Source organism: Simochromis diagramma, unplaced genomic scaffold (assembly GCF_900408965.1).
Source record: "Simochromis diagramma unplaced genomic scaffold, fSimDia1.1 OVJJ01000159.1, whole genome shotgun sequence".
Lineage (NCBI taxonomy): Eukaryota > Metazoa > Chordata > Actinopteri > Cichliformes > Cichlidae > Simochromis > Simochromis diagramma.
In genome coordinates, this window is record NW_024387197.1 from 732,880 (window position 1) to 750,475 (window position 17,596).

The window sequence follows — 17,596 nt, forward strand, 5'->3', positions numbered from 1 at the left end:
TAATCATGATTCACAGAATGGATATAAAAGATGGGTTTAAACAGTGATTTCAACTTTTTTCCTACTGACATCTTAAGTTTTGAAATCAGACTTGAATGCATGAGGCTAAAAGACACCAAATCCTTTTACAAGCAAGTGCTGCCACTCAGAAATTATTTTAAAATGTCTCTAATGTCTAACTTTAACAGCCACTGACATAAATCGACAATAAAACTGCAGTTATAGAATCATCAGTGAAATTTTTTTTTTTGAAGCAACTCATAAAAGGTTTTCCGACTTTGCCAGTTAATTATTATTATCCTCATATAAGATTTTGTTTTTCAACTAAATGACTCACTCATGCTGGCCACTGAAAATAATACAGGTTTAAAACTGCATCCACCCTGGAAGTAGTCTAGTTGTTTGAAGCTAACAGCTAGTGGTGCTTCAGTGCTCCAGTTGCCTAAGAATCAGAATCAGAATCGTGTTTATTGGCCAAGTATATGTGCAGACACATACAGGGAATTTGGTTCCGGTAGATGGTGGCTCTCAAGCACAGCAATGTAAATCACACACACACACACACACACACACACACACACACACACACACACACACACACACACACAGCAATGTAAATCACACACATTACACATGCGTACACGTGCATACACAAAGCTGTGTAAACCAACTATAAATAACGAATCTAAACTTATATACATAAAATACAGAAATGAATGAGGTGGAATGAATACTACATAAGGTGCAGTTGCAGTCTGGCAGTGGGAGCAGTGTGACAGGGGAAAGAAACTGTTCCTATGTCGGGTGGTCCTGGTCTGCAGGCTTCTGTACCGTCTGCCAGAGGGCAGCAGATCAAAAAGATCTGAGAGGTACAGATCCTGGATGGAGGGCAGGGGGGCGCCGATAAGTGACCCTGTAGCATATTTAATACCAGGCCGTATGTCAATCAATTATATCTTTCACTCTCATTAGTAGCTTGCGTGGAAGTTGAGAAAAGATTATCTTGTCTGCTCAATAATCCAGGTAAGAAAGTTGATTGGTAATGGACTGATTCTTATATAGTGCTTTTCTACTCCAGCCGGAGTACTTTAGACAAGATGCCACATTCACCCAAACACTTTCTCTATACTGAGTGCTTTTTAACTACATTCACCCTGATGGATGCATCGGAGAGCAACTTGGGGTTAGTATCTTGCCCAAGGATACTTGACATGCAGACTGGAGGAGCCAGGGATTGAACCACCAACCTTCCGATCAGTAGGTGACCTGCTCAATGCCACCCACTGTTTCTCCCACTGGAAGTTCAACATCCAAAATTGTTTTCAGAATCAGCTTCTTTGGGAAAAGGTTACCTCTTGTCTGGATATGTCTCATTGCCAGCAGTTAAGTTAGATGCTTGAAGTCACAAAATATCATTCACTTTCTGTAGCATCTGCTTAGCACGTCACTACCAATACTAATGTCCATCTATATTAATAGTCTGTGGTCCTTCCCATATTATTTTTACAGAAGCAGCTAGAAGCATATAGTGACAGGTTAATAATGAAAACACCTCTTAACCAAACTGTGTCTTTGTGTGTAGCTGAGCTACAGCTCCACAGACAGCATGTGGACACCCACTTTGAGGGTGTGTTGGACCTGTTGACCTCCTGTAGGATGGAATTGCAAGACCTGCAGGCCTCCATAAAGAAAAAGAACATGGAGCTTATGGTCACTTTGTCCAACATTGAGGCCAACATCCAAACAGCCAGCAGCAGTCAACAGTAAAAACTGTCTATCTGCACCTTTATGTGACTGTCAGCTTAGTGAGACCGAGACACTGACCACAGGTATGTTTCTCTGCAGTTGGGAGGCTGCTAGCACCACCCTGCAGGACTGTCTGCATAGACACATCAAAGAAACGCAGGACTGGCTGACCAACTTCAGACAGACAGTCATGATAAGAATGGAGGAGGGCAGAAACAAAACAGCACAACTCCTCAGCTCCTTCAGGTAACGGCAGCTGCAGCAGACTCTTCAGCAAAACAAAGTGATCATCACCAGATGAGTGTGTTTTCCTCCTGCAGGCTGTTCAGTGAAGGAGGAGATTTTGCACCTCAGGAGCTAAAGATGTTTCAGAGAAGGGTGAGGGAGGAAACTAAGCGTATCAGCACAACTGAGGAGTCCATCTACTCTGCTCTTGAGGCTTTTGAATCCAGGAGCTTACAGAAGGTGCAATGTATTATCCTCTGTTAATTGTTACTTCTGTAAAGCACAGTTTGCATAAAATGGTCGAGTAGAGCCTGGTCGCTCTTTGGACAAAATTCCTATTTCCATCCCAATTCTCTTGCCTGGTGGCCCCATGATGACATCAAACCTAGACTATATATAAAAGATCCATATGGTCACCATCTAATTGTGGACTCAGGATTTTGAAACCTTATTCTTAGTGTTTTCACTGAGAACAGTTGGGGTCAGAAGTTACCATATTTGGACAAGAAAGTGGAATGTTCGATAGGTAGATAACAGTAACAAGCTTAGTAAGCAAACTGCATACATGAACTGTACTGGGGCAATGCTCAGACACATATTAGCATATTAGCTAAACAGTGGAAAGTAACACACTGGGACAATACTAGAATATCACTCACCATAAGTGAAGCACAAACATATTAGATAACTTTTATTTAGATAATTTTTTAATCCTCCAAAAGGCACCAACAATCACATTTTCTTTATTTGTATAGTTTCCCCTTTATAACAGCTTTTGCCCCCCAGTGTCCCAGGGATTCCAGGGGCTATGTTGTCAGTGGACTTTTTGCCCCCATGACAAATTGGTCCCAGGTGAGGGACCAGACAAAGAGCTATTCAAAAAGTATAAATTACACAAAACATACAGCCAAAACAATCCAAGTTTTTCCTGGTTGGCGTCAGAGTTTGTTCCCTGTGCCTTCGGGTCGGGAAATAGGTCATAACTGTCATCTGCGGTTATGTGTCGAATGACAGTTTTTGGAGTCCCTGGGCGGGATGCTTGAGGAAGGTCCACGTGGGGACTCTGTCGTCTTACTGAGAGACTTCAACATTTGTGGGCAACGTCAGTGAGACCTGGAAGGATGTGACTGGGCAGAACACTGGACCAGGTGGAAGGCTTCGACTTGAGTGGTCTCAGAATCTCATATCTGCTTTTTGCAGATGATGCAGTTCTGTTGGCTTTATCAGGGGGTGGCCTGATAAAGCCAACAGCTGTCAATTTACTGGTATACCTACGTCCCTACCCTCATCCATGGTCACCAGCTTTCGTTAGTGGCGGAAAGAACAAGATTGCAGATACAAGCGGCGGAAATGAGCCTTGTCTAAGAGTAGCTGGCCTCTCTCTTAGAGATAGGGTGATGAGTTGGGCCATCGGGGAGGGGCTCAGAGTAGAGCTGCTACTCCTCTAAATCGAAAGGACCCAGTCTCTTTGATAGCCAGGAACATGCTACTGTAGGCCCTATGTCCAATAATCTGGTGTTTATTGGTGTTTTTTGGAATAATCTGAAAAACAATATTGCTTTCTTACACTATTGTCAATGTCCAGGTCGCTGTGTACATTTTTTATATACAGTATAGATTGTGAATATAATGTGTTTATATCTGGTTGTCAGCAAAGCAGATTCTTGGGTCTTTACCTTTAATTATTAATTAATTAATTAATTAATTAATAGAACAATATAGAAAAAGTCCAAGCAACTAGAGAGATAAGTAGTAATAGTAATAAGTTTTAAAGTGGAATGATATGTGAGACCACTAAATGTCTGGCAGGTGGAAACTGAATTTTTTCACATGATATTTATGGAAGCAATACGGTACTCTATGCACACTAGTGGAGACTCCAGAGGTAGTTCTGGTGTTCAACATTAAACAGTCTAATGATATTTTGCAGGTGAAAGAAGTGTCGGCTCCCTTGGAAGAGAAACTGTCCTTTCTGAAGTCTGAGGTGAAATTTATTGAGGATGCCCAGAAAATGATCACCAGCACACAAGTTCACATCAAAGCTGAGGTGCCCATCTCTCTCTCTCTCTGTCTGCTTGTCTCTCTCTGTCTTTGCTGGTTGTTTATTAATACTGTTGGGCCCCTCCAGGCTGCCAGAAGTAACCACCAGCAGACTGTTATCAGCAAAAGACTGGAGGACCTGAGGAAGATGTTGGATGACACACAGGTAGTAAGGTAGCTGGGAGATTTGACTGCGCAGTGTCAAAGTTATATTGCAGCTGGAAGAACAGTGGCCCATAAATACAAGAAGTAATCAAAAATGTCCAAGAACAGGACCAATTAAAACCAAAAGGCTTAGCTGATATGAATTTGAGTGATCTCGGACTCGTGGTCATCTTTTTGTGCACCTCTGAAACAGAAGCTTATATTTTTTTTATTTCCACAAGTTTGAGGGCTGTGGTGAAACTGCAAAGAACACAGTGCACGTGGTCAGAGCTTCCAGGAAACAATTCTGAAAAGCAGGTTTGCTGGATGCTGTCAGGACATGTTTGAGAAGATGACAATGGAGATGATCTAATCCAGATATAATATGAACATTGGCTAATTGAACAGGGCTGGTAGGGAAAAAAAGCAGGAAAATGGGAAAACTGGTAGATTTAAAAGAGGCAAGAATGAACAGTACAAAGTCCACCAAAACTGCACATAATTAAACAAAGCCACAGAAAAAAAATCTGTGTCCACACTTATAGTAGTAACATAACATTATTTTTTCACCCCTGGTCAAATGACTACTGTTATTACTCCTATTCAGTTACTGTACAGAGGACTGTAGTACTTATACCAAAGAACAAGAGCTCCAATGTGAATATTTTCTCTATATGCAGCTGTCTCCAGATCAGGTTTGTTCCTTCCTGTCATCAATCAATAAAGAACTCAGGGAGTGCTGTCAGTACCTGGATTTGAGTTTGGTATGTCACTTCTTATCCACCACCTGTTGCCTTGTTTTTCTGCACTGCTTCTCTTCTTTCTAGGCTGCATGGGGTCTATGCCCTCCTCTTCTATTTTTCTTCTGCCTTTTGCAGACAGTCTTGACCCGGTCTATTTTCTTTCCACGTGGATTAATTTTTCATTTTTGTGTTCAGGACTCTGCACTGGAGGAAAGCCTTGCTTTGTCAGGTCACCATAAATCCAGGAAGCAGGTCCTGCTAAACCTGTCTCCTGGTTTACTACAGCCAAACAAAACAAATATGGACCCCCTTGATGATCCTGTTGTGGGGATCATCAGGTCCTTGAACAGGTATATATGTGGAGGTCCATTTAAGTTAACTTTGGGTTGATGGGGCTGCTCTGATTTTCAGAGTTGAAAATCCAACTTCCAGTTGAAAATTCTAACTTGGAACTCAGACATTAAAACTTCCAACTTTAATAGAAGGCACTAATAATCCCGCTGCTGCAGGAGCAAGATTACTGCTGGTTGTGTGATACTCTTTGATTATGCAGACAAAAAAATGTTTCACCCCCTTATTTCTGTCCAACACCCAAACATACAGGATTAGATGCCAAGATCCAGCAAAGGAAAGAGAATGGAGACAAAGGATATCTTCTGGTAAAGTACAAACATTTGTTTCCTTTTTCATTCTGACTGAAATATGTCTTTTTTCTCAGTAGTGTTGCAGAGAGTTGCACATAAACTACTTCACCACTCATACAACCTGTAGACAGCTTAGTGCAGTTCACTGTTTTTCTTTTTAAAAACTGGTTACATGATTGAACTTGTATTGCTAACTTATTCTAGCATTACAATAGAATTTGCCATAACTTCTGTTGTGTAGAGCACTTTTACAGTGGTTTTAGCTTTCACCAGGTTATCTCACACCTCGCTGGGCTGAGTAGGTTTATGGTGAGGATCAGGATTTCTTTCAATTCATCCTTCCATCCATCCATCCATTCGCTTCCGCTTATCCTTTTCAGGGTTGCGGGGGGCGCTGGAGCCTATCCCAGCTGTCATAGGGCGAGAGGCGGGGTACACCCTGGACAGGTCGCCAGTCTGTCGCAGGGCCGACACACAGGGACAGACAACCATTTGCACTCACATTCATTCGCACATTCACACCTAGTGACAATTTAGATTATCCAATTAACCTATCCCCACAAGCTGCATGTCTTTGGATGGTGGGAGGAAGCCGGAGTACCCGGAGGGAACCCACGCAAACACGGGGAGAACATGCAAACTCCTTCTTTCAATTCAATTCAATTTTATTTATATAGCCCCAAATCACAACAAAAGTCGCCTCAAGGCGCTTCATAGATACAGAGAAAAACCCAACAATCATATGACTCCCTATGAGCAAGCACTTTGGCGACAGTGGGGAGGAAAAACCCTTTTAACAGGAAGAAACCTCCGGCAGAACCAGGCTCAGGGAGGGGCGGCCATCTGCTGCGACCGGTTGGGGTGAGAGAAGGAAGACAGGATAAAAGACATGCTGTGGAAGAGAGACAGAGGTTAATAACAGATATGATTCAATGCAGAGAGGTCTATTAATACATAGTGAGTGAGAAAGGTGACTGGAAAGGAAAAACTCAAGTGCATCATGGGAATCCCTGGCAGCCTACGTCTATTGCAGCATAACTAAGGGAGGATTCAGGGTCACCTGGTCCAGCCCTAACTTTAGCAAAAAGGAAAGTTTTAAGCCTAATCTTGAAAGTAGACATAGTGTCTGTCTCCCGAATCCAAACTGGAAGCTGGTTCCACAGAAGAGGGGCCTGAAAACTGAAGGCTCTCCCTCCTATTCTACTTTTAAATACTCTAGGAACAACAAGTAGGCCTGCAGAGTGAGAGCGAAGTGCTCTAATAGGGTGATATGGTACTACAAGGTCATTAAGATATGATGGGGCCTGATTATTTAAGACCTTGTATGTGAGGAGCAGGATTTTGAATTCAATTCTGGATTTAACAGGAAGCCAATGAAGGGAAGCCAAAACAGGAGAAATATGCTCTCTCTTTCTAGTCCCTGTCAGGACTCTTGCTGCAGCATTTTGGATTATCTGAAGGCTTTTCAGTGAGTTTTTTGGACATCCTGATAATAATGAATTGCAGTAGTCCAGCCTGGAAATAATAAATGCATGAACTAGTTTTTCAGCGTCACGCTGAGACAGGATATTTCTAACTTTAGAGATGTTGTGCAAATGGAAGAACGCAGTCTTACATATTTGTTTAATATGTGCGTTGAAGGACATATCCTGGTCAAAAATGACTCCAAGGTTCCTCACAGCGTTACTGGAGGCCAAGGTAATGCCATCCAGGGTAAGAATCTGGTTAGATACCATATTTCTAAGCGTTTCAGGGCCGAGTACAATAACCTCAGTTTTATCTGAATTAAGAAGCAGAAAGTTAGCAGCCATCCAGGTCTTTATGTCTTTAACCAGTGTGTGAATGTGTGTGTGAATGGGTGGATGACTGGTTGTGTAAAGCGCTTTGGGGTCCTTAGGGACTAGTAAAGTGCTATACAAATACAGGCCATTTACCATTTACCATTTAAGACATTCCTGCAGTTTAACTAATTGGTGTGTATTATCTGGCTTCATGGACAGATAGAGCTGGGTGTCATCTGCATAGCAGTGAAAATTTATGCTATGTCTTCTAATGATGCTGCCTAGGGGAAGCATGTATAATGTAAACAGAATTGGTCCTAACACTGAACCCTGTGGAACTCCATAATTAACCTCAGTGTGTGAAGAGGACTCTCCATTTACATGTACAAATTGGAGTCTATTAGATAGATATGATACAAACCACTGCAGTGCAGTACCTGTAATACCTACAGCATGTTCTAATCGCTCTAATAGGATATTATGGTCAACAGTATCGAATGCTGCACTAAGGTCTAGCAGGACAAGCACAGAGATGAGTCCACTGTCAGAGGCCATAAGAAGATCATTTGTAACCTTCACTAAAGCTGTTTCTGTGCTGTGATGAACTCTGAAACCTGACTGAAACTCAGTCATATCCCTAATAAAAAAAAAAACTTTCACGAACTGAAAACTTTCAAATGAAGTATTTTGGCATTACAGTTTTTCATTTGTGTGTTCAGAGTAACCAAAGACTATATAAACAAGGTGTGTGTCTGTGTGTCAGCCTTTCTTAACATACCCTTAAGCCTGGATGATTAACTGGTGACTGAAGGGCTTCACACATTGAATGCATAAAATCAATATGAATATTTTGTGCATTCTAAATATTTTTCAGACAAAGCTATTCTTTGTGCATCTGTTCACACTGACCGCGTTATTTCACTGGGACACATTTTTGGCATTTATTTTTTCAAACCAACCTTGATTTTTTGGATCCAAATAAACAGATCTGACCGCAGACTGCATTTGGAAACAAATGCCCTCATAGCTCAAACGCACACCAGTACTGACTACTAGAGAGATGGAAATAGAAAAATAATTCTGTTTTACTTCAGACATACAGCTATACGCTGCTCCAGGTCATGCTGCCTACTTGTGAGAATTGGATGAACCCAGAATCTCAGTTTCTTACTTTTCTTGTTTAGAAACGTCAGAACCAGCTCATCATGACTTGCTGTCAACTTATTTTCTTTTAAAGTGTGTATTTTTTGAGGATGAATTTTCCACAAAATGTTTTCGGTGTGTATATACGTTATACAGCAAGTTTGGATCTGGAAAATTCTCAATTCCGTGTTGTTGTTTTTTTTGCAATGCGTTTGGTGTTTAACAGCCAACCCAGTTCAGACTGACAGCATGTTGTGTTTCTGCAGGTCTGAATCCTATCCAGCTTCAGCAGAGACAAGATTCTGTCAATGCACCGAGGTAAACACATGTAGAAACATGATGCATTGCAACTCATCTGAACATCAATGTCATTTTGTTTATGGCTGCAAACATAACAACACTGACAGCCATTTTACTTTCTTGATATGTCATCATCACTGATGACCTTACACCCAGATTGTATAATTTTTTTATTATTTTTAAATACTATCTAAGTCTTTCTAACTGTCATACTGTAATGTCATACACTAATACTTCTAGTATTATTATCCTAGTATATTGCCCCTAAACCTAACCTTATGTTTTGGAGAAAAATAAAGTTAAAGCTTTTTGGAATAATATAAATATTTTTGAAGTGTGTCGAATACAATTATTTTTTGTTCCATAGTTGACTAACACATGTCCTATTTTTAGAGGAAAATGGGGTTTGCCAAGACTAGGGAGAAGAATTGTAGGGTTAGGGTTACCCAAATCAAATGGTGTTAGCTGATCCGTTCAGTCCCCTTCCTTCAAATATGGTCATGTGAGGTTTAAGGTTAGCTGTAGACAAAATGGCAAATTTGAGGATTCATATTAAAGTCATTTTTAGTACAATAACCACTAATAGATATATGTTATAGATAATCTATGATTTGTTTGTCCTATTTTATTTTTAACCCGTGTTTGTATTTCAGTGTAAAGAGGGGCGCCAGGTTTATCAGGACTGATATCAGGCATGAGAGAAGGTTCCAGATTTTTGGACCCGAACCAGATCTGAGTGCACAGTGAGTCCCAACTGATTCAGATCTGATTTGTAGCTTATGGAATGTTCTAGTTCCATTATGATATTTCTGCATTTCAGGTCTTTTAGCTCCAAAGTTAATTTGGCGTTGTGGAAAGCCAATGACATTCTCCTGCAGCTTGCTGAGGTAACATAAACATGACTGAGGGGAAATCCTATCCCTAACAGTTTCCTGAAAACCACAGAGCACTCGATAATTAAATTATTTTCTGATGCTAAGGTTCCACTTTAACTTCACACTGATCCACATCATCTTCTCACTTGATGTTATCATTGGTCCAAACTGAAGTCAAATTGACCTCAACCTGCACAAACTAACACGAACCTTTCGCTTGTCCATCCATCAGGACTTTTATCGCAGTGAGCGTCTAAGCTGTTTCCAGCTTCTTCCTGACTCCTTGGACCAATGGATTGAGAACATGCAGCAGAAGCTGGTGGGATACCACGAGCAGGCAAGGAGGTTTCTGGACACCAGCAGAGATGGTACCCATTCAGAAATACAACAATTTTCTGTCCATCTTTTTGATGACTAACATTTCTATAATTTTGCACTATAATCTGGCTGAGGCCTTAACCTTGTCCTAATCTGAACTCTAACAGTCCTTTGAAGATCTGGTCCAAACAGATGCTAGATGAAAATATCCAGCCTTCCTTTATATACATAGTTGGATTTTCTCCGTTCTGAACTCAGCAACCTTGGGTGAGGTAAATTAAAAACTCCTTAGTGGCAGGACCACTGGAGTGGATGAGATTTGCCTTGAACTCCAGTGCAATAGTTACACCCTTTTGCACATGCTCAGTAAAATGACAACTGATAAAGTTTAACAGGTTAGAGTGTAACTTAAACCAGTCCCAAAGAGTGGACTAAAACGACAGTTGCCAGGTTTAAATTATTTATTGCAAGCTGCCTGATACAGAGAAAGCAACTGTGGAGGGGAGTGAATAGGCAGGTTTTGGACACAACATCTGGACTAGCAACCTTCCCAGAGCATAGTCTTCCTAGTTCCAATCCCACCTTTGTCTCTGTGACAGACAATGGTGGAAGAACAGGTGTGGGATAGGAAATAGCTGCCATATTAGAGATGCAAGGAGACGTGGGAGCTGTGGTTGAGAAGCACACAATTGGAGGAGTTGCACTGAAGATGCCCACGTGTTGAAAAGAATTAGGAGAAAGTGATGGAGGAGCAGCAGTGGATGTAGGTGTGACCACAGAGTAAAATCAATTGAAGAACTGGTTGAGTTCATCAGCTCTACCCACTTCACCCAGGAGTGGCTGTCTTTTGTTTTTGCTGTAGCCAGAGATGGTGTTGATTGCTCTCCACACCTCACAGATGTTGTTGGGCTGTAGATTCCTTTTTGTATTTCACTTTTGCCATTTTCAGTCTCTCCTTCAGCTCATGATGCACATGTTTGAGCTGTTCTATGTCACCATCTCTAAAAGCTATCTTTTCCCCCATGTCCCAAATATCCCAAAACAAAAACTACAGAATTAGAACAGACACATGAGAGATACAAACAGGAACATCAGGCTGAACTTATATATCTTAGAAAGATACAAATATCTCAAAACAGATACAGAATAAGCACCTAAAAATTTTATACACACTGTCTGTCTCTACCTGTCTATGGGTCAGATGTGGTGAAGCAGCTGTCTGTGTTCGAGGAGCTGCTACTTTTATCACCTGAAGTTTTGATCAGTGACCATGAGCGACAGCATGGGGCGGGGCTCAGAGAGGAAGTGGCGAGACTCACACAGAAGCTGGAGGAGACTCTGGCAGCCAGTGAGAAGGAGAAGGTATGAAGCTGTGATGCAGAAGGCTCTGATACAGACAGTAAAGATCTGCAAGCTGACTGGTTTCTATGTGTCTGGTTGTCAGAGTGTGAACATAGGTCAGCTGCGAACGTCTCTCGGGGAGGATGAGCTGGAGATGCTGAACAGCAGAGAAGAGCTGAGACAGCAGCAGCTACACAGCACTATCTCCAGTGCACACCTTGAGCTGCAGGTATGTGACAGTGGCACCAGATAACACCTTTCTAATCTGCAGTCTCACTTTGAGTGTGCATTATATTATTGAATGCAGGAATGTGTGAGAGGCAGAGGGGAGGAGTTTGTTACATCACTGGCTTCTCTGACAGAGAAGCTGCTCCATCAGATGAATGACCTCTTTAGCCCTGCAGGTAACCTTTACTCATTTGTACCATCATAATGGCTGTGTGTGTGTGCATGCGTGTGTGTGTGCAGAGATGCTTACCTTAAGCTGTAATGGACATATTATAAACATCTGTTCAGTTAGGCTATAAATCATAGATGATCACCTGCCTGACGTGCTGCAAGTAATGGAGCCTACATAGCAATTTCCCTGTGGTAATTAGCACCAAGACATCAGACCTTGGAATAGTCTCTTAGGCTCATATGTCAAAAGATGGCAGTGTTGTCAAGTTTTTGAATTGTTTTTTATTGGAGTTTATTGATGATTCCAATAAAATGACCTTGGAAATGTAAGTTTGTCTGAGCGATTGGATTTAAATGGCGTCCATCAGGCAGGTGCCCAAGAACATAATGATTGCTCTGCCAGAGCTCCAGCATTGCTCTGTAGAGAGACAAGAACCTTCCAGGAGTACAACCATTTCTGCAGCACGCCACCAATCAGCCCTGGGCTGACAGAAGTGACTCAGCAGTCAAATGCACATGGCAGCCTGCCTGGAGTTTGCTGAAAAACCATATGAAGGATGCTCAGCCCATGAGAAACAAAGTTCTCTGGCTTTGGGACCACTCTGTCGGTGTCCTTGAGTTGTTCAGCCACAGACCAGACTTGAACCCAATTGAACATCTCTGGAGAGATCTGAAAATGTGCACCAATCCTTCAAATCCAACCTGATGAAACATGAGAGGTTCTGCAAAGAAAATTTGGAGAAGCTACCCCAAAATATGTGTACCATGCTTGTAGCGTCATACTCAAAAAAAGACTTCAAACTGTAATTGCTGCCAAAGCTGCTTCAACAAAGTATTGAGCAAAGATTGTGGGGTATTGTGTGTAGAATTTTGAGGTGAAAAGGCTGTTACATTCCAAAATGTGAAACAAGTGAAGTGAATACTTTCTGGATAAAGTCACTAAAATTTGAAAGCATCTGAATGGTGATTTCCCACGTGCATTTTATATATCTGGGTAACCAATGAAATTAAAGTTTATTTATATAGTGCTTAAAATTTTCTGCCCAGATAAGTTCCCAGATGCATTTCAAGATGAGTACTTCCAAAACAACTTTGAATAATTTTTATGTTTAACCTGTTTCCATAGAAACTGGTACAGCAACAGCACGACAGCAGACAGAAGGTGGTGCTGTTACTGTAGAAGCAGCATCTGAAACAGGAAGCAGACCAAGCGCTGAAAATAGGTAACCTTTGACCTCTGACCTGCATGTTACCCCTGGCAGTACAGATGTTTGTGACTAGAGAAGAAACTATAGTCAATTTAAAGTGTGTGTGTGTGTGTGTGTGTGTGTGTGTATGGACATGACAACCAACAGCACAGGTGACCTGCCATCTTCTCATACTACGGTAACAACAGTTTCGATCGCTACATCCAAGTGGACCCCAGGACAAGTGACTGTTATGGAGCAAAGAAACACTGCTATGAAGGTGTGTATACACACACACACACACACACACACACACACACACACACACACACACACACACACACACACAAACAAAATGACACACGTAATTAATGTTTGTGTGTGTGTGTGTGTGTGTGTGTCAGCGGTTTGAGCAAGTGGTCAAGTTGGAACTGTTGCTCTCAGACGACATGAAACGAAGACAGCTGAGCGAACAGCAGAGCTGGAACACACACTGGAGACAACAGATACACTCTCTGAAACTGATACAGAAGCCAACATAGCAGCAGCTGACTGAAAGTTTTTGGTGTAGGCTGTGATGACATTTACTGCATTTAATGTTTGTTAATAAACCAGAGAAGAAGAAAAACTTCCTGACATCAGTTGTTGTTTTTTTCTACCAGCAGCAGAGTCATGAACATCTGACCACCTACATCAGCCGTGCAAGAGAAGCAGAATGAGAGCCTTCCCATAACCAGACATATGTCGACACCTGAACACATTTTACTCTGAATGTGACAAAGCACTAACTTGAAACATCTAATGTGATTCTTGTCTCACTAGGAAATTAAGAAATATTAGTGCCTTTTCCAAGGTTGTTATACTTAACTAAAAGTAACCTAAAGATATGTAGGTTATCTTTATTAACCTAAAGAAAATTACGTATGAAAAACTTACTAACATAAAAACTCAAAACTAAACTTTAGAAAGGAAAACTAGCTCAAAATATGTTGCACTTGGGCAAACAGAGCTTGCTCCTTACTGTCATTTATATATTAAGATGCAGCCAGTTCAATAAAAACCATCAATCTGCTGCCAGCAGGACGAGTTAGAGGCTCAATCCTGAGGAGACGACTAACGTAAATTTTCCTTGAAGTCGATAAAGTGTTTTCCAAGGTCAGGAAAGTGGTTAGGAGTAGGAGGTACTTTTGGAACGCACCCGTGGAGTTGGCAGTAACACGCCTTATTGTTGGCCTTCAACCGCGGAAGAAGAGACGAAGAAGAAGTGGCACCTTGTAAGACCACTTTCTACTTCCCGGTCCTCCCAGCTGGGAAACATGTTCCGTGTGGGATCACGGGGACCCGGGCTGAGGGGCCTGCTATCGGACGCGTTAGGGAAATAAAGAGAGGCTCGTCGGTTTAGACCATGCGGGCAACTTTAATCCGGAGGCTGGTGAAGTTACTCAGCGCTGCCGCTGTGCTGGCCCTGACTGCGCATATCTTAGCGAGCTCACTGAGTAAACAGACGCCAGAGCCCAGCCCGCTTCCCCCGGAGGAGTACCGTCTCGTAGACCCTCAGACATACCGCTACCTCCTCAATCAGCCCAGTGTTTGCAGGCACAGGAGCCCCTTCCTATTGTTCATGGTGCCCGTGGGAGCTGAGGACGCTGCGGCACGGGAGGCCATCAGGAAAACGTGGAGCGCCTCTGGCCGGGACACCCTCACTCTTTTCTTTGTGGGGATCCCACAGAGGCCACAGATGTCGGCCCTCCAGCAGAAACTGGAGGAGGAGAGCAGGCAGCATGCAGACATCGTCCAGATGAACTTTGTGGATAATTACCACAATCTGACAATCAAAACCATGATGATGATGAGGTGGCTGGCTACTTACTGCCCCGATGCGTCCTACGCCATGAAGGTGGATGCAGACATCTTCGTTAATGTCTTTTACCTGATCCAGTGGCTGAGGAACTCCCCCAAGGAGAACTTCATCACAGGGTCGGTGATCCAGGATGGCAGGCCACGGCGGGAGCCCAACAGCAAGTGGTACGTGTCAGAGGAGCTATATCCAGAGGAGAGCTTCCCCTCCTACGTGTCTGGAGCCGGTTACGTGTTCTCCGCTGACCTGGCAGCCAGGATCTCCTGGGCCTCCAGGTTTGTGCGGGTCATCCCTTTGGAGGATGTCTATGTGGGCTTGTGCTTGCGGATGCTGGGTGTCAGGCCTGTGTACGCCTACAGCCTGCCGTTCTTCAGAAGCCTGTTCGAAATCAAAAACCTGAAGTACGACAGGTGCACCTTCGCCAAGTTGATCATTGTTAATGGCTTTAAGGCACCAAAGCTGCTGAGGGTTTGGCAGGACTTTGCCAAAGGCCACGAAAGATGCTGATCACATTTACCTGGTGCCTTACCAGGCAATTCTAAGAGAGTAAGTCTGCTGCAAAGGAAAGAAGGCCAGCTGATAGTCTATCAACAGAAAAATATCTTCTTGAAAACCTTTTAGGTCTTAGTTTAGACTCATCCTCATCAGTCTCCTTACTCAATACTGAATATTTGGCTTTTCATAAACAGAATTATAGCAGATATGTTTTCAAATCTACTAATAAAAAGAAAAATAGGAACATTTTTGTATTAACACTCAACTCAAAAGTTGAGCAAGTACTCATTTAGGCTAAAAAAAAAAAAACCCCTTTTGTGATAAGTTAAGTGTTTAATTTATTTCTGTGCCAAAAGTTTGGCGGTTCCACCTTGTCAAATGTGACACTTTGATATTTCTTTTTGTCATAAATTACACTAAACTCAATCAGATGAGTTGCTGAAGAATATGATCGCTGTAGCGAAAGTGAGAATGAAAATGGTTGTTGCCTTAAATTTTAAAACCGATGAGGAAAGAAAGTATGTTGAAAAGTTGCTCAACTCAGACATGTCAGTAACATCAAAGATCAGATGTGCCTAAACACTGATCAGAATAAAACCCTGCCAGTGAGTACTGATCTACCTCCTTGGGCTAAGGCCACGTTAAGACACAGCTTTAAACCTTAGCTTCAGTTAGTAAGTCACACATTCATTTAAAAAATGACTTGCCACCTTTTTTACTTTGTGATATTATTTTTTTTTTTTGACCCAAAAAATAATCAAAGAATTAAAAATGTGACCGAATTTTCTGTTTGACTCAGTGGGCTCAACATGTATGTTACAGTCCCTTCCTTGAGCAATCAACAGTTCTGTGATCTTTGAAAGAAAATGTGTATTCACTGCAGTGCTTCAGCTTCTTTTACTGCTCCTAGCCTATGCCAAAGAAGTGCTTTTATACCAAAGGTTCTTTGAAAGTATTCTCCTGTTAGTGCCTGATGGGTTTAGGGTCTATGTGTACGTGGAGTCACAAAACCCAGAACAACACAGTACTTTTATGCTTAGTTTTTGCTTCTTGTTTAAATTGGCGACAGGAAGTTATGGTAAGTTGCTCAGTTAAGACTCATGGATGCCCCCTCCTCTGAAGCAGTTTGCCCTTTTTAGAGTTCAGCAGCAACAAAACAAAACACAGGATTTCAAGAGAGCAAAGCTGTACTGACACACATATTTCTAAAGCAAAGCGTTCGATGACTAGTCATATGTTGTCTGAATTAACATTTTGTTTTTGTGTGTTTGTCAGATTTAGATTAAGATCAAATCACGGTCCTCAGACCCGCACCGTGACGTTTGTTTGTACTGCAGAGAAAAATACCAAAGATACCTCACCAGTGGCTCGTGCACTGCACTTTAATATGGGTTTGTTGGAATGAACGGTTTTTGCATGATTCTCGATGTGTTAAACAAAAATGTCTAAATTGCACTGATTACTTTATACTGCAATCAAGCTATGTGTATCCTGCAGCTTTTTTTGTCAGGGTCCCGTTTACTCATGCATAGTAGTCATACATGACAAACCAGCAGGTGGCAGTAGTGACTTGAAGATGAGAAATCAGGTTTACTGCTGGTGATTTATTGTGATAACTGTAGGGCAGGGGTGCCCAATCCCAGTCCTCGAGATCTACTATCCTGCAGCTTTTAGATGCATCCCTACTCCAACACAGCTGAATCAAATGGTGTGATTACCTCTTCAGCATGCCATCAAGTTTGGCAAAGGCCTGATAACAAGCCATTCAGTTGATTCAGGTGTGTCAGAAGAAGGATGCGTCTAAAAGCTGCAGGACGGTAGCTCTCGAGGACTGGGATTGGGCACCCCTCCTGTAGGGTGTTGCGGAAATAAAATGTTACCTGTGAGTTGGTTCAATATAATTTTTGCCTGTCAAACAGGAAGCCTGATCATCCCTGTTTAATATTACTGCTGCTGCTCCTTTGGAGGCTCCTTTGCCAACCTTGACAAATGCTGTTTCTATTTAGCGTGTATAATTTTTATATAAATAAAAGTTTTGGAAAATGTGGAGTGGGGTGTTTGAGATGTTATGTGTGTTAAATAGTGGATGAATTTTTCCATTTTTGTTATATTATTGCACAATATTTTTAAATGTATCCTTGTTTAACTCTTGGATTTGTTTTGGCCATAATTTATTATTCTGACAAAATATGAATTGAATGTGATTTATTGCAATTCAGAATTATAACAAGCCATTTGGTGAATAGATTACATGGGCCATCACACCATAACAGTATCCTGGTAGTGATATTAGAATAGGACCCTCTGGAGGCTGGACGCTGGCGGTGATGAAGATGAAGATGGTGGCTCCAGTGACT

The 17,596-nt window shown here is 42.0% G+C and overlaps 2 protein-coding genes across 5 annotated transcripts in view; both read left to right on the forward strand.

The window, feature by feature from the left end:
* The window catches only part of ccdc180 (coiled-coil domain containing 180), a 28,399-nt gene extending 14,890 nt beyond the window's left edge, over positions 1–13,509 (forward strand). For all 3 annotated transcript variants that reach the window (XM_040050144.1, XM_040050146.1, XM_040050145.1), the window contains exons 20-37: positions 1,583–1,763; positions 1,846–1,992; positions 2,067–2,211; positions 3,902–4,018; positions 4,100–4,177; positions 4,836–4,919; positions 5,094–5,248; positions 5,502–5,557; positions 8,733–8,784; positions 9,420–9,509; positions 9,587–9,653; positions 9,874–10,009; positions 11,161–11,321; positions 11,404–11,529; positions 11,608–11,704; positions 12,826–12,922; positions 13,055–13,166; positions 13,291–13,509. In XM_040050144.1, coding sequence (XP_039906078.1) covers positions 1,583–1,763; positions 1,846–1,992; positions 2,067–2,211; positions 3,902–4,018; positions 4,100–4,177; positions 4,836–4,919; positions 5,094–5,248; positions 5,502–5,557; positions 8,733–8,784; positions 9,420–9,509; positions 9,587–9,653; positions 9,874–10,009; positions 11,161–11,321; positions 11,404–11,529; positions 11,608–11,704; positions 12,826–12,922; positions 13,055–13,166; positions 13,291–13,428 — 2,039 coding nt within the window. In that variant the 3' untranslated portion in view covers positions 13,429–13,509. The remainder of the gene's footprint in view (positions 1–1,582; positions 1,764–1,845; positions 1,993–2,066; positions 2,212–3,901; positions 4,019–4,099; positions 4,178–4,835; positions 4,920–5,093; positions 5,249–5,501; positions 5,558–8,732; positions 8,785–9,419; positions 9,510–9,586; positions 9,654–9,873; positions 10,010–11,160; positions 11,322–11,403; positions 11,530–11,607; positions 11,705–12,825; positions 12,923–13,054; positions 13,167–13,290) is intronic.
* A 434-nt stretch (positions 13,510–13,943) lies between these two features.
* b3galt8 (beta-1,3-galactosyltransferase 8) lies at positions 13,944–16,964 on the forward strand. 2 transcript variants are annotated; one of them, XM_040050148.1, is made up of 2 exons: positions 13,944–15,019; positions 16,515–16,964. In XM_040050148.1, exons 1-2 carry the CDS (start codon positions 14,292–14,294, stop codon positions 16,642–16,644), a joined length of 858 nt encoding a protein of 285 aa, XP_039906082.1. In that variant the 5' UTR covers positions 13,944–14,291; the 3' UTR covers positions 16,645–16,964. The 2 variants fall into 2 exon arrangements, with proteins under 2 accessions (XP_039906082.1, XP_039906081.1); XM_040050147.1 differs by having other exon boundaries at positions 13,951–15,290; positions 16,515–16,629.
* The last annotated feature ends 632 nt before the right edge of the window (positions 16,965–17,596 follow it).